This window comes from Manacus candei, unplaced genomic scaffold (assembly GCF_025592945.1).
Source record: "Manacus candei isolate 608988 ecotype Guabito, Panama unplaced genomic scaffold, ASM2559294v1 h1tg000082l, whole genome shotgun sequence".
Lineage (NCBI taxonomy): Eukaryota > Metazoa > Chordata > Aves > Passeriformes > Pipridae > Manacus > Manacus candei.
Window position 1 is genome coordinate 3435653 of NW_026138130.1, and position 15711 is coordinate 3451363.

At 41.1% G+C, this 15711-nt stretch overlaps 1 protein-coding gene across 3 annotated transcripts in view; it reads left to right on the plus strand.

The window, feature by feature from the left end:
- The first annotated feature begins 270 nt into the window (after window positions 1-270).
- Window positions 271-15711, plus strand: part of NISCH (nischarin) — a 28664-nt gene continuing 13223 nt past the window's right edge. For all 3 annotated transcript variants that reach the window (XM_051811395.1, XM_051811396.1, XM_051811397.1), the window contains exons 1-8: window positions 271-452; window positions 5674-5757; window positions 6487-6669; window positions 9942-9990; window positions 11502-11665; window positions 13139-13234; window positions 14820-14915; window positions 15229-15381. In XM_051811395.1, coding sequence (XP_051667355.1) covers window positions 366-452; window positions 5674-5757; window positions 6487-6669; window positions 9942-9990; window positions 11502-11665; window positions 13139-13234; window positions 14820-14915; window positions 15229-15381 — 912 coding nt within the window. In that variant the 5' untranslated portion in view covers window positions 271-365. The remainder of the gene's footprint in view (window positions 453-5673; window positions 5758-6486; window positions 6670-9941; window positions 9991-11501; window positions 11666-13138; window positions 13235-14819; window positions 14916-15228; window positions 15382-15711) is intronic.

A 15711-nucleotide genomic window follows, 5' to 3' on the forward strand; every position in this document is an offset into this window, starting at 1 on the left:
GGTCGGATTCTATTGGATTCCATTGCATTCCACCGCTCTGGGCAACACTGAGCGAACACGCCGTGCAGACCCACCGCGCATGCGCACCCCGACACACGTAACCCCGCCTCCCCGGGCCATGGCCCCGCCCCTACAGCGCCAGGCCCCACCCCTAGAAGCAAGGCCCGCCCCTCTATTGAAGCCCCGCCCCTCCCCGCGCGCCCATAAAAGGGCTCGGGCGGGGCCCGCCGCACCCTGAGGGGGTCGGTCCAAGATGGCGGCGGCGGCGGCGGCGCGGGCCGGGCGGGCGGCGGGTGCGGGCGGCGGCGGCCGCGGGGGAGCCGTGACGGCCTGAGCGGCCGCGCCCCGGCGCTTCTCCCGGCGACATGGAGGCGGCGGCGGGAGCCGAGGACGGCGAGGAGCCCCCGCGGGAGGCCCGGGTCCTGGGCTCCGAGCTGGTGGACACATACACGGTGCGGGGCCGTGCGGGACGTGCCGGGGCGGAGCGGGGGAGCGGGGCCGCCGCCTCAGCGGGGCCGGGGAGCGGGGGAGGCCGAGTCTCGCTGCCAGGGTATCTCCGGCAGCAGCGCCCGGGCAGGGGCTGTGCCCACGCTGAGCACGGAGCGGGAGACGTTTGGCACAAGTTTCCGAGGGGTTTTATGCGCCGTGCCCGGGGGAAGGAGCCGCCTGGGAGCGGGGGCTCAGCCGGGAGAACCGACCCCGAGCTCCGCGGAGCCTTGGTCCGGTGGGAGAGGTGGAGGCTGAGCGAGCGAGTGTCGTGTTCTTGCCCATATATATCTGTGTATATGTGCGTATGTTTACGGAAGATTGCTGTCGAGTGAACGTAGCTTTCGAAGCTGGACTACACGTAGGAAATCCTTCCTTCAGAGGGCAATATCATATAAATCCCTGTTGTAAAGCTGATCTTATTTTCAGAGGAAACCAGATGATTCGGGATGGATAGTTTTAATCTCACCCCACCAAAAAAAAAAAAAAAAAAGGCTGATTGTCAGCAGTATTCTTGTTGGGGAAGGAATGGTATTTTTGATGTATAACTTGTTTTTGTCTGGTTGCATCCTACCAAGAGTTAATTGGTCTGTTTTTCAGGAAGAAGCTCATCATAAAACAAACCTCAGCATAATTGCAGGCAGAATATGCCTTGAGCACAGCACCCTTTAGTTATATAACTAAAAAATGTTTTCTGCTTCTGCCTTATTTTAGTGTAAATTTTTTTTTGGTAGAATGCACATGATGACATCAGGCTTCTTCCTGCTGTAGAAACCTAAAAGGAAAAGGTAGCAATGTTCTAGAAAGGCAGCATTTAGAAAGTTGTGTGATGGTTATAAGTAATGCTTTATGTTCCTGCCTTTTTAGAAGTACCCAGAGAAAAGAAAGCAACAGGAAAGTGATTTCTGAGTTGTTAATAGGACAGAGCCTTTGCACAGCTGTAGCACATTAAGGGCTGAACTCCCTCCCAGGTGACAGCCCTTGAAACGTGATTTTGTGGGAATGACTGTCAGGTGTGAGTTGCATATTTACAGCCAAAAATGTCCTGATCGTTCAGTGAAGGAGTTGAAGCTTAACACCAATCTTTGAGCGTTGTCTGATCTCTTTCGGTTACATGATGTGTATTGACAGAAACACCACTGCTGGGGAGTGTCGCCGATGTGTGTAAGGATGTGGTTCATCCCCCAGGCGGGTTTGTTCTCTCAGTCCTCGATCAGCAGAGAGGCACAGTGAGACCTGTGGTGTGGGGACTGGAAACTTCCATTTCAGGTGTGAACTAAGACCTGTTAATGTTGAGATGGACAATTTCCATTGCTATTATGCAATATCTGAGTGAGTGAGAAAACCAAGTGAATTTAGTTGGGAAAATGTCGGTGCCATCTATCCCCTTATTCCACTGGAGGTGGAATAGAGTGTGTGAAAGGCAAGAGTTACCAGTATTTGATCCCACTTCGATTCTCTTGCTACATTTTTGAAGGCATCCTGGCACTAAGCTTACCTGTTTATAAACTTCCTCAAACAACCAGCAGGACTCCAAACCTGCAGTCAGTTTGTATGAGTCAGGCCCAAGCCATTAGAAATGTAGGAATAGATCTTTCAATGAAAACAAAAGTTTTACAAAATTATTCACAAGGTGAAAAGGTTTAGAAAAAATAGCATATGTGTTTAGTGTTCCAAATAAGATGAGCAGTACTTAAGGTCGTGACAAAGACCTGCACCAGGCAGAAGAATTTAGATGATATAAAGGTGGGAAATGAAATACAGGCTGTAGGGACCTACATCTTCATCCTTCAACATGTAGTAGTCAGATGGCAGTTGTCCTATTTACATCCTTGAAAGAGCTGTTTTTCTTCTGGCATAAGAGTTTCCTGTTGTACTCTGTATTTCAGAGCTCAGTTGCAATAGAGGGGACTTTAATGATGTCCATTTGACAGCTGTGAAATTAAATCCTGTAAAACACATCAGGAAAGTCCACAGTTCTGTGTAATTTTGATGGTACTTTTAAAAATGTGATTCTTGTTGGAGTTGTTGGGGCGGTAGGCAAGGTCTGGATAAATCCAGCAGGAAAAATTACTGCACTTTGAAGTTTTTTTTCTGTAGGGTTAGTACAGTCTGAGCAGTTTTACAGGGTGTTTCTCTTGTGTGTGCTGGTCCAGCTTGATGCTGACTGAGGACTGGCTGCTAGAGAAAGCCTCAAGGCTGTCAGTGCTTGGTTTGTTTCCTGCTATGCATTTGTTTGGCCTAAAATTGCCTTCCTGCTTTTCCTGTCTTTTGCAGCTGTTTTTAATATAAATACTAGCCTTGATATTTAAAGAAAACACTGTGGCTTCCTTGAATGGGTGTAAACTGTCTGACTGCTTGAGACAGGGAGGAGGAGATGTGGTTGCATCACTGGTCTGGAATTTGGGAACTATTGGCTGCAGTGACACCTGTGTCCCAGGCTTCCTGTAGACAGCCCTGTCATTGAAGTGTGGGGTTTTATTTGTGGTTTGTTTTTTTTTTACTGTACTGAAGTATATTAAGTTGGATGAAGAATACTGTAGAAATGCAAGTTTTCCATGTAAAGTGAAGTTGGGCAGGTTTTTGTACTGTGTCAGGAAGTAAACAAAAAGCAGTAGAGAATCACTGCTGTTCATTTAACAGGTGCCTTAAAAATGTTTAGTACATATTTCACCCTGTAATATTTAGGGAGATGAAGGGATGCTGTTTGGTGGTGTGGGCTCTTAACTGCAAAAGGTTTGTAGTGGCTGGTTAGAAAATAAAGAAAATATACACTGCAAAGACACTGAACACTTTACAAAGTAGAACTTATCAAAACCAACTGATTTATAGTAAGATGTACAAAATTTATTATACAGAAAAGTTTGGTAGAGATGAGGGAAGAGGAAAACTTGTGAATACAAACCCTTTTGCGTTTGAGCTCAATAGAAATGCAGTTTGTGGCATAAATCTGGGTGGAGATTTCACATGGTGCATTTCTGTCTGGGAGACAGTGCAGTGTGAGAATTTCATCATCTCTCCCTGAACGCCTTTAGCACTTGGAGTGACAGGTAAGCAGCCCTTGGAGAACCTCAACATCAACTGTCAGCCCTGTCATATTAGTGCACTCAAAATTCATTGAAGATGAACTTAAGGTCCTCAAAAAGTGAGATATCTAAGGGGTTTTTTTTCTTTAAAATTATTTCTTTTTGTACTGGCAGAAGTCTTTGGAGCACATAAACATTTGTGTTGTTCTTCAAGATAATGGCAGCTTGTGGATGGATGTGAGATGAGTTGCTGTCTTTCTGCATACTGATGCTGTTTGAGGGGTGAATGTGTACTGCCTGCTCTGGCTGCCTTCTTAATGGGGAATGCTACAGCTTTTACAGACTTAATCTGAGGAATTGTATCACTCCATGTAAACACTGCCTCTAACAGGTAGTTTCCTGACCACACTATCCATTTGGCCAAGGGCTGTGTGTCTAGAAGTGCTTAGTGCTTGCCATTTCAGCAAAAGGATATGAAACCTTTGTTATATATTTACCCAGACTGCGTTCTGCACAAAGAGGGGCTTTCCTTCCTCGTCTCCTGAGGTATCAGTTGTGGAGTTACTGTGTTACCAGTGGGTCTAATCTGAGGCTTTATGTCGTGTGTACTTAATGTGCATTTAGATTTGCCACTTGATCTCCCATAGTTTAGCTTTTCAAAAGAACTGGTCTTTTTATTATGGCTTTTAAATGTAGTGCTCCTTTACTTGTAACTTCAGTTTGTTTAAGTCTCTCCTTGCTTTCCTCAGGCTTGTGAGGTGCTTTGGAGCACTCGGGTTATTCCTGTTCTAGTTTGTCACCAGCCCAGTGATTAATCCTGATCTGCTGTTTCCCAACACAGCGTGATGGGAAAGCAGGCACAGGCCTTAATTGAGTCTGTGATTCTCTGTGGGCACTCATCTGTGTGTGCAGCCTCATTTGTGTGTGCAGGCTCCTTCCAGCACTGACGTGTCCCTTGCTGCGGGCACTGGTCAGACATCTTGAGTCAGGTCTCTTTAGGACTTGGGTTTTGTTCAGCGAGGCAGTGTCAGATGCTCACAAAATTAAAACTGGCATGAGCTGTAGCTCATCTTCTGAAATGCAACTGGTATTCTATGTAGTGTTTGACAACGTGCTGGTCTGCACTAACAGCATGTGAAAACTGGCCTTTTATGTAACAGATCGAAAGTCTTGATGCTTTTTGTTTTCTCAAGTGGGTTTAGCAACTGGATGTGCATCATTCTCAGAGCAGCTATGAGTCAGCTCTGTGTGATCTGTGGTAGTAAGCAAGTTCTCAACTGTATTAAATGCTTTCAAGATTTGATTATGAGTTAGTGTCTTCCCTAAGGAGTATAGTTGGATTGGATAATACAGTTTATTTAATTTGTTGTTTTCAAGTAGCTGTAGAACTGGTTTTGCAGAGCCTTGTTCGTTTTCTAATTTGTGTTTCATTTTGTATCTTTAGGATTTCTTTGGCATGTCTTGTTTCTGGCATATCCAAAGGTAGACTGAGTTGTCTGCAGAACCCGTGCTATTCAATCTAGAAAGTCACCTACAGTGAAAATCCTTGTTTGGTACATGCATGGCTAAAAATACTTAGTTTCATGCAAGGAAATGTGGGGTTGCTTTAGATAATTGTAGTGATTCTTTGGGCACGGTTGTAACTCTCAGGAAGCTGTCTTGTGTGCTTTAACCTAAAAAGAGTAAAATATCATCCACCCAACGAGAGGATTTATCTACATTTCTCAAGGGTTAAGCTCCAGATTTCTAATTAACTGAAGGGACAGCAGGAACTTAGCAAGATCCTTTGCCCGTTGTGGAACTTGGTAGATGGAAGAAGGGGTGCTGCTGCCTCAGGCTTGTGGATAGCTGTGAATACCAACTTCAATCAGCAGAAACCTTCAGAAAAAGAAGTAGCTTGGAGACCTTGGTTATTAACCTTTGGGTTGCAGAAGTGAAAACCTTGCTTTACATGGAGGCATCTGCGTGTTCTTGTGTGTGGAGCAGCCTCATGAATGAGATAAGGGACCTACATCAGCAAAGTCACCTTGGTTTGGCTTAGCTGTGATACTTTCAGAGTGTAGGATCACCTTGCAGTGCTCCACTAACCAGCCTGTCTGCCAGTCACTTCTCTTTAAGGCAAATGCTTTGCAGTTCCCTTACTTGAATCTCTCCCTTTCAGGTGTACATTATTCAGGTCAGTGTTGGCAATCATCAGTGGACAGTCAAACATCGTTACAGTGATTTCCATGACCTGCATGAAAAGGTAAGAGGATTAAAACAGTGGCCTTGGTCTCTTACAAAGCGTTGGACAGTTCATGTAGTTCTAGTTTATTCAATTTCTTTCCTCAATAAAGAGCAAGAATATCTGCCAGATACCACCTGAACTGCAGACTAAATCCTTTTTGTGTGAACAATTACTTGCCTCTGTTACATTCCCCTCTTGAACTGGGAGAGCTTGGCCTGGCCAGCATTAGCCTTGGATGGAAGTTTGTGTCAGAGAGGGCAGTTCATTGAACTTCTTTAGCTAAGAATCATGTTTATAACCAGCTGATCTGGTAACCAAAAGCTGGATTGGAACAAAGTCTCTTCTGGATGGGGTGGATGAAAAAGATATCCTTAAAGTAACATGGGCAGTTATTAACCAGTGCTGATAATAAACAAGTGAAAATGAGGGAAAGTCCAATTTATTCATGACTGTGCTGCTCTCTCAGAAATGCTCTGGTTATTCTGTTGCTTTATCACGTTGGTTACAGTCTGCTCTGTGGTACTGTGAGTGATTCTGTCAGAAGAGACTGTTATTAAACTTCTTTATCATTCTATGACAAAATGTTCTTTCTGAAAATACCTAATGCTTTGAAGCCAGTAGCTAAATTTACTGAAGTAATTTTACTTTTGGATCTTAGCAGGATATCAGGCAACATGCTCTTCCATTGCATCTTTTGTGCAAGTTCAGATGGTGATTCAGGTAGTAACTCTGCTCTTTGTCTTTCAGCTTGTTTCAGAGAAGAAAATAGATAAAAATCTGTTACCTCCAAAGAAGATCATTGGAAAAAATTCCAAAAGCCTGGTGGAGAAAAGACAAAAGGAATTAGAGGTCTACCTGCAAACCCTGCTGCTCAAATTCCCTGTTACTGCTCCAAAAGTCTTGTCACACTTCCTACACTTTCATTTATATGTAAGTTATGTTTTTAGTGTCTGAATAGAGGCCTCAGTGTCTTTCCCTAGTTCTCTGACTTGGCGAGAATTGTGTGGAATCTTCATGAATTAGCTGAAACAGTACTTTTTCAACATTTTGCACAATGTAACAAACAAAGCATATTTTTAAAGATTTTTGACACCACTTTTTATTGCAGTAGGTACTTTGCTGGGAAGTGGTGTGGGCAGGGACTCTTAAGTGGAGGAAATAAATGCTGGCAGGACAGTTGGAAGCTATGAATAAACGTGGAGCTGAATTGGTTGTCAGTCTGAAGTCAATAGTGCTGGCTCTCAAGTGAGCATTGCATAATTGATCCACACCCCCCCTACTTAGTGGCTAATGGTTAGAGCTGTGGTTCACACTGAAACAGTTTCCAGTAGCCCAGATGAAGACAAATGGTACTTCTCCATGGAAAACACACTGATGGAGTGGCCTCTGGAGAAATAGCTCCAGCCAGCAGACAGGATGTTACCGTAAGGGATGCTTGAAGCAAGAAGCAATTACTTGATTTCATGTTCAGACTGCAATTTGTTTTGTTCATCTCTTGTGTATAATTGGGCTTTTTTTTTTTTTTTTTTGCAATATGTAAGGGGGGAGAATGAACTTCATAAAGAGGATAATGCACTGGAGAACTGAATGGAAGGAAGGAGCAGTAATTGCTTTGGGGTGGGATGTGCAGAGAAGGCCCTTCCTAGTTTCACAGGAAGACTTCAGAAATGAGTCACAAGTGGTCCATTAGGTGTGTTAATTACGTTTTAGTAAGAAAGTAAAACCTGTTTTAGTCATGTTACATGAACATTATTATCCTAGTGAGACTTCAGAGTTTGACTTAGATAAAAACAGTAGAAGAGTTACCTCATGGTGTTGCTACTGCCCTGCAGATTTGAGAGAGAAGCACTGGTTCATCACTATTAAGCACTCTGAAATGGATTAGAGGTTTTAAATGTATTAAAAATGTGTGACAATATAAAGACAGTTCTGTTCAGATGGAGCAAAAATTCCTGATCACCAGTAAGTTGCATAATTTTTCTGTTCTGTGGCTGCTCTGTCCTGTAAATGATGCCTGTTTCATTAATGTTTTAGTATTGTAACTTCAGCAACGGTTTTATGCAGGCAGAAGTTCCTCCTGCCTACTCTTGTTTTTTGGGAAGACTATTTTCTTCCTCTTGTTGTAATGTTCATCTTTTTTTTTTTTTTTGTAATTTTCCAGGGAACTAGCAGTATTTGGATATGAGTGCTTCTCTGTTTCTGTACTGCACTTTTGTATTAAGAGTGAAGTCCTTGCTTAATCTGCATTTCTCTGCTCTAGGGGGATTCTGAGTTAGTTGTAAACTCGGTTTTTTCTTTGGAACTTTAGGATACTTTTAAATATTTACAAAAATGTGTTAGTTATTCAGCAAAAAAGCTAAATATTTACCACAGCAATTCTACTGGAAAATGACCTTTCTGTGGAACTTTGATCTTTTAAAATATTTTTGTTACCAGACAACTCATGTACATACTGGAGCCATCATAATCCCTGATACTGCCTCCATAGTTGGTGGAGGAAGGCTGCAATATTTTTTGCCTATTCTTGTTTGTATTACCAATAGGGATTATTTAATTTTATTTCCCAGGTTAATGGAACTGAGTCGAGTAGAAATATCATAAATACATTAAAACCACTTTGAAGCCTTTATTTGTAACAGATGCAACTTAGTAAAGAGAAACAGTTGCATGTGACAGCAGTCTAGAACTCTGTTGTTACTTTGACATTGAGAAGGATGTCTCAGTGATATGGGGATGCTTGTTTTGTTGCACTCTCTTGTACTTTGTCATCTGAGCAGATTTCAATTGTTAACTTACAGATAAAAGGTTTTGCAAGAAAAGCATTGAACACCCACAAACTGCTGTTCAGAGACACCTGCAAACAATGGACTTCTGTGGGTGTGATGCATATGAGTAGTTAGAGCCAAGACAGAAGTCTCTTGTAGATCTGACAGGAATAGTTCCTTTTTTTTTTTTTTTGCCTACTAGTCACTGAACAGTCCCAGTCATAATCTTGTTCCAATAATGAATGTAGAAAAAATTTCAGCTCTGTCCCAGATGACAAAAGGGATACAGAGTATAGTTTTCAATTAAGTCTGTGCTTGCCAGATGAGTGTAATTGGCTTATTCAAATGACAACCAGAATTATTTAATTTTGTTTGGAATACAGTTCTGAGCTTGTTGTTCTCAAAACTGTGGTGAGGAGGCTTTGTTCATCCTCAGTGAGTGGGGTTTCAGTTACACTAAGAATGTGCTGTTCTAAAATCCTTGCCTCATCAAACGAGCTGAGCTGTCTGCTGCAGATGTCCTGTGGATGTATTCCCTTGTTATGAATCATGAGGTATTTGTCAGCAAAGTAAACTCATGAAATATTCATTTTGTGTTGATCCATAATATCTGTTTATGCTTTGCAGCTACCTTCAAAGGAGATGTGTGTGTCTAGGGAAAGCTTCACTCTCACAGGGAGTTTTATTTTGCTCTTTCTGGGGGCCTTTGAGAGGGAACTGTTGGAAGTGCTCAGAACTATTTCTGGACTTGCATAGAGCAGTTGCTTTTTGTGGAGAGAGGTGTGCCCAGGTGGGAAATACTTGTGCTGATCTTTGTGCACCTGGCAATGGAGGTTGAATGGGTGGGTCCAGGAGGCTGAAAATGGAGGATGGGAAAAAGGGGGTTTTGAATTACTCTGCAGCAAGCAGAGTAGGTAGAGTTGAAGTCCAGAAGACTAATTACTTTTTATATATCTCTCCTTCCCTGTAGGCCTGTAAATCTGAAGTTTTCTTTGTATTAGTGATATTCTGAGGAAATGTTGGGTGCTTGATGCATTAGGATAGTCTTTAATATGTAAACTTGAAGAATGCTAAACTTGTAATATTTTCTTCAAAACAGAGCTTTCCAGTTGGGCTGATGATGTCTAGTAATACTTTCTCTAGTTGCTGCTGCCCATTTCTAATATATGCAGGATGTGATTATTGAAATGTAGTTCAACATCTTTCATCTTGGAAATAAAAAAACATATGAAATAAAATAATTTCAAGTACTTTTTATTAAGCATTTTCAAGCTACAAAGAAATCTGTATGACACAGTCACATCTGATATCAGCTTAAAAATCAAAGTGCTGTACTGCAGCAAAGAAAAAAAAAGGAGACTTCAGCAAAGGTACACATTGAAAAATCGGCACTATAAGTATGTAAATAATTTCATTACAATGATTTATTCTTTGCAGGAGATCAATGGGATCACTGCTGCATTGGCTGAGGAGCTGTTCCATAAAGGTAAAGAACTTGCAAGTATTTAACTAGGAATGTTTTCCTCTGTGTGCATGTATTCACATACCTGATATTTTACCTCCAGACAGTGATCTTCCATATCAGACTGTCATACTTTATTTCCCTTCTTTCTCTTCACCTACTTTTGGAAAGGAAATAAATTGGTGAATTTAGGTTTTGAAAAGGACCTACTAGCCTGTGTCCTCAAGGGACAGGATGTGGTACTGGTGATCAGAAGCTTTTGCTAAGCTTTCTGATTCAGCATGTTTTAGTGTAACCTGTAAGGAAGTTTGTGTCAGTGAGTCCTGGTATAGTGTGTATTAAATGCAAGAGATCACTTTATGTATCTAAATATTATTCTTCCAGAATTCAGGAAACAGGAGACCTTCTGGTCAGTTAATTAAAGGATGTGCTTTTCTGAGGCTGGCAGATGAAAGTGAAATGCTCTTACTGTAAAACTGCAACAGCTCCAGCTGCTCCATTAACAGCAGGAGGCATGTGAAATGATTAACCTGTGCTATTTTTGTTTTGAAGGACATGCAAGATGCTACAGTATAATTCCAGTTGGCTGAGGCCATAGGGTGAAGCATGTTTCAACATGGCATTTCAGATTGTTCTGGCACAAAATTAACTTTAGGTGAAGCCATCTCACAGGGTCTGTTCAGCAAATTTGGAACATTTTAAGGAAGCTCCTGAAGAAATCCTTCCTGACTTTGTAGTGCCTGCAGTCTCACTGATAGGAGAATCATTGATGTATGACTGCTTTGTGTTACTGTAGCCTTCCAGTAATGTACAACTGGGCTCTTGGTCTTGCTCCCACTGAAGCTGAAGGGAATTTTACTCCTCAGAGCATTTCTGAGAACTCTGCTTATCATGAAAGCTGATGCTTTCTTGTCCATGTGTGTTCCAACTGTCACAATGTACATTTACTCTTTTGGTGCCTTCAGAAAGGCTCTTGGATGCTGCATTCTACTGTTCCTAGAATGAGATGGGATTGTAAAATTATTATTACATAAGGCATTTTCTGTTCTGGGAGTTTGCTTTGAAAGTCCTCACACTGTGCAAAAAACATATTTACTACAAGTCTGCATTTAGGCAGCATAGCAGAAGATCCAAGGTCTGTATTTTAGTTGATTTAGTCTGTATTTTAGCTGTGATTCCTGGATAGAAGAAGTCCTAAGTGCTATAAACTTAGAGGTATCTCAGAAAAAGTTTAATAACTCTTAAATTATGTAAATGAACTTTGATTCCAGTCCTGTTAAGACTGATGGAAATTGCTACTAGTTGCATTAGAAGCTTCAGGCTTGTACCTATTTGAACACCTGGATTATTCTGGTGTTATAAAAAACAAACCCCTTAATTCAGCTGTGCTAGTTTAAACTGACAGAAAATGACATTATTTTGGTACCTCAGTTGTGAGCTTGGAGTATAAATGACAAACATTTAATTTCCATGTGCCATTTATTCCTTTGTGACCCTTGCAGCCTTGTGTTTGATCCCATCCTCCTGTTTTTCAGGAGAGCAGCTGTTGATGGCAGGAGAAGTCTTCACCATCAGACCCCTGCAGTTGTACGCTGTCACACAGCAGCTGCTGCAGGGCAAACCCACCTGTGCTAATGGAGATGCCAAAACAGACCTAGGGCATATTCTGGATTTCACTTGTAGACTCAAGTATCTGAAGGTGAGCTGTGCTTGCACAGGTACTGGAGATGTTGTTTCTACCAGACTAACATGATGCTTAGCATAATTTTGATGTGAATGGATGAGAACTGTACTGGTAAACACCTACAAGCATTTAGAGGTCAGTGTTAGGTGCTTATGCTTCAATACAGACATTGTTCCCTAACCAAGGTGTTTGCTGTGTGATGTGGTCTTCTCAGCAGTGCTCTCTGTGTAGAGGCAGCCACAGAATCTGGGTGCAGTTTGGGATGGTCAGAGAGATAAATATTACTCTCTTCAACCTTTCTTTCTTTGCAGACACCATGGGCAGGGCAGTGTATATGTATACACATGTATATGTATATTTATATGTCTTGTCCCCTTTCTCACTTTAACTGCATCTGAAAGTTAAAAACAAAACACTAAAAAAAGCCTCAGTTTCATAGATGAGATGGCCCTGAGTTTCTAGCTAAAGCACCATTTCAGATTAAATGTAAAATGGCCTCAGAACAGATTTTTGTCTGGAGTCAATTTGTTTTGGTTTTTTTTTTGCCAAATAAGTGAACTGAAAAGACTTTCCCTAATTTTTTTTTAAACACTGCTTGCTATGACTCAAACTCTTTTTAGCTGTTTTATTACATGAAGAGCTGCTTTTTAAGTGTGTGGTGTGTTCAAAGCTGAAACCAAATGGTGGATCAGGGGAAGCTTCTCTGGAGCACTTGGGAAGTTGTGAAGGCAAAACCACAGCTGTACTGGTGTTCCTGTGGCTCTTCTGTTGCCTTTGCCATCCTCTGTATGGAATCATCTGAAGGGAGGATTTTCTGGCTGGAGAAGAGCTTATTGTTTAGAAAAATCTCCTTCTGCAGAATTTCTAGCCCTTCTGAATGCTTGTGAGTGGGCACATTCAGAGCTTGTAAGATACACAAGATCAGAGAAAAACCTTAGAATTTTCTCCCAAAATTATATTCACGCCAAACATAAATGAAACCACCTGTTTGTTAGGCTGCTGACATGCTCTGATGTCAGAATCAAATGAACATATGGAAATATCAGATGCATTTTTATTGATGTGGCTAATGTTTTCTTCAAACCCATCTTGTCAGTACCTTGATCTTCATCTCTTGTAGTGGAATTGAAGGCAGTGCTGACTTGGAGGGTTCACGTGTTTCAAGAAGTTGTTTTCAGTGAATGCAGCTCTGGCTTTGTCAGCTGAGAATGAAGCCTTGGTCAGCCTTGCTTTTATGGAATTGTTTTTTATGTGCTACACACTGCAATCACAAGGTGGCACTTCAAGTTCAGTGCATTTAACTGGAGCAACTAATGCCTTTTTTTCCTGAAGAGTTAATTTGCAAGTATCATGAATCACTCCATACTTGAAAAATTGCTTGGAACTTTGACTGTCTTTCCAAGCTGCTTATTTGTTCTATTGGCTGTGTAAGACTCTGAAATGTTGACAAGTTGGATTATGTGCACTAACTCTGTTCTTAAATGGCAGGTCACTGGAACAGGAGGACCTTTTGGGACCAGTAACATTCAGGAGCATCTCTTGCCTTTTGATCTGTCTATTTTCAAATCACTTTATCAAATAGAGGTATGACTTGAGATACTGCTCATAATTTCACAGAGGGTCTGTAAATGCCAGGTCTGCTGCATATATCTCACAATTGGTCATTCTGTGCTTTGTTTTGCTGCTAGGATTGGGAAGTGCATAGTTTAGAAGGACTGCTTCATTTGTGAAGCAATGTTTTTTTTGCAATAAGGATGTCAAATTTAAATGTTTAGAATAATAGCTTGTACTGTGTGTGTTGTTAAAAAAAGTGATTTCCAGTATATACACAAAACCTAAACCAAATTGGCTTTCCATTACCTTGAAGATTTAACCAATGGGTTATAACAAAGTTATGTTACAAGGTTTATTACAAAGTACTTTTCATTTGGAAAATATACTTTTCATTTGTGAAAATGTCCTAACATTAAGTTTGCCTGTGAAAGTGCACTTCTGGGAGTAGTGCTGCTTGCTTGACAATTTGCAGAACCTTTTCATTGCTCTGCTTTCAGTGTGAATATCAGGGTTTCTAGTAGCTGTTCAATGAGTAATTTAAGAAATACTTCAAGTCTTTCCAGAGAGAGAATTTGTCATGCAGTCTATATTCTGTCCACTTTTGGTGGATGCTGCACCTTTTCTAGTACGTGAATTCTTTTGTCTCATTGATAGGAGACTGAGTTGGTTAAGAACTTAAGTAGATTTCTGAAGTCAGTGATTATTGACATTTTAATGTGGAAAAGAAACTACAGTGGACTGTAGAGTGGGAGAGTCTAACAAGGCAGAGAGGGTATTTCCCCTTTCCTGTGAGCATGAGTGTGGGGAAAAAAGGGTTTAGATCTTGAAGACTTTTGAAATTGTACATCCATGAAAAGCTTTGGATTGACTGGCACTAGACTGACATTTTCATCCTATAGTAAACTCTGTCCAAAAATGAATGGTGGTAATCCTGAAAGAACTTTGCCAAGAATGGCAGGAGCTCTGTGAGTTCAGTGTGGTTTCCCTGGCACACAAGCAAATGTACCAGCTCTCGTGGTTGCACAAGGTGTGTGACTGAGGGCAGGGAAGGACCTGTCTGCTGGACAGAGGCTGTAGCAGCTTTTCAGTAACACTGCTTCAAAATGAGCTACAGAAAAAAAGTTTGTAATCTTAAATTTAGTCTGTGTAATTAGCTCACTAGTGTGTTAAATGCTTAGGTTAGTGTCCTCACTCCTTAAGTGATTTTTTTCTTTATGATAAAAAGGAAATATGACACCCAGATATGTCTGCAGGTAGAGCCATAGCTTGAGATACCTCTTTTTTTTTTTGTAACAGTAAAATGCTGTGACCCATTAAACTGCCTGGGTAGTTTCACCTTGAAGAATATGTGGAACAGGTAGAAAGTCAATGGAGAAGCTTTGTTCAAATATATGTTTGAATTTAAGTTTTCTGTAGTTATGTCTCTGATTTCTTGCTTTTTAGCTTTGCCAAATGTATTTCTGACCTGATAATCTCAGGAGATTTTAAGGGAGTGCTGTAACTACTTTCCAAATAGCTGGAGAATTGGCTGTTGAAGCTTTTAACTGCCTCTTTCATGTCTCATTTGTCTGTTCCAGCTTTTCTGACTTTGTAATGTGTTTTTTTTTTTAAATAGATCAGTCATTGTGGGGGAAAGCTTATCAAAGGGCTGACTTCATCCAAACATGCTCTGGCCACACTGAGTGTTCGATTTTCAGCAACATCAATGAAGGTAAGAGTGAGTTCCTACTTCTGGGGAGTGTTCAAAACACATGAAAAGCCAACATGCACAGTGTGGAAATATCCATTTGGAGTCCATGTAGTTTTCTTTACTGCCTCTTGCAGGTCCTGTTCTTAAAACCATGGAACTGTAAGGGTTTGCTAACCTTACAGAACCTCAGATTTAAGTGAAGGAGGTGTTTGGATGTGTCCCTTCACAGGGACATTTCTGATGCTTACTTACCTAAGGTTGTTGGGATTGTTTCCAAACCCATGAGCTTTCACTGAAGATGTGAACCTTGTATTGGTGTGCTTGTCTTAAACAGGAAATCCTGGTGCCTGAGGCCTCTGAGTTTGATCATTGGGAGCCAGAGGATGCAACTTCAAGTTGTCCAGTGACAGCAATTATCCCAACGTGGAGAACTTTAACAACTTTGGATATGAGTCACAATAGCATCTCTGAAATTGATGATTCAGTGGTAAGAAATAATTTTTCTTTGTGGGAAGAGTATGACTGATTGTGGCACATTATAGACAGCAGGAATTTTGCATTTGCTCTCTTTATCTTTTTTTCTGCAAGATTTTCAGTTGCACTTTATGTTGGTTAGCTTAAAGCTGAGGAGATTTGTTCTAGAAAAACTTTGATATTTCCTTTGCTAAAGGAGAAAAGTTTGTCATTTTGTGCTCTGTAAGCAACATTTCCATATACTGACTTTTTGAAACATGCTTTTACTATTAAAAGCTATAGGCCACTTAGAATTTTATTCATTCAAGTTAAAACTTAACCGTGCCCCTCAGAGTAACCTGAT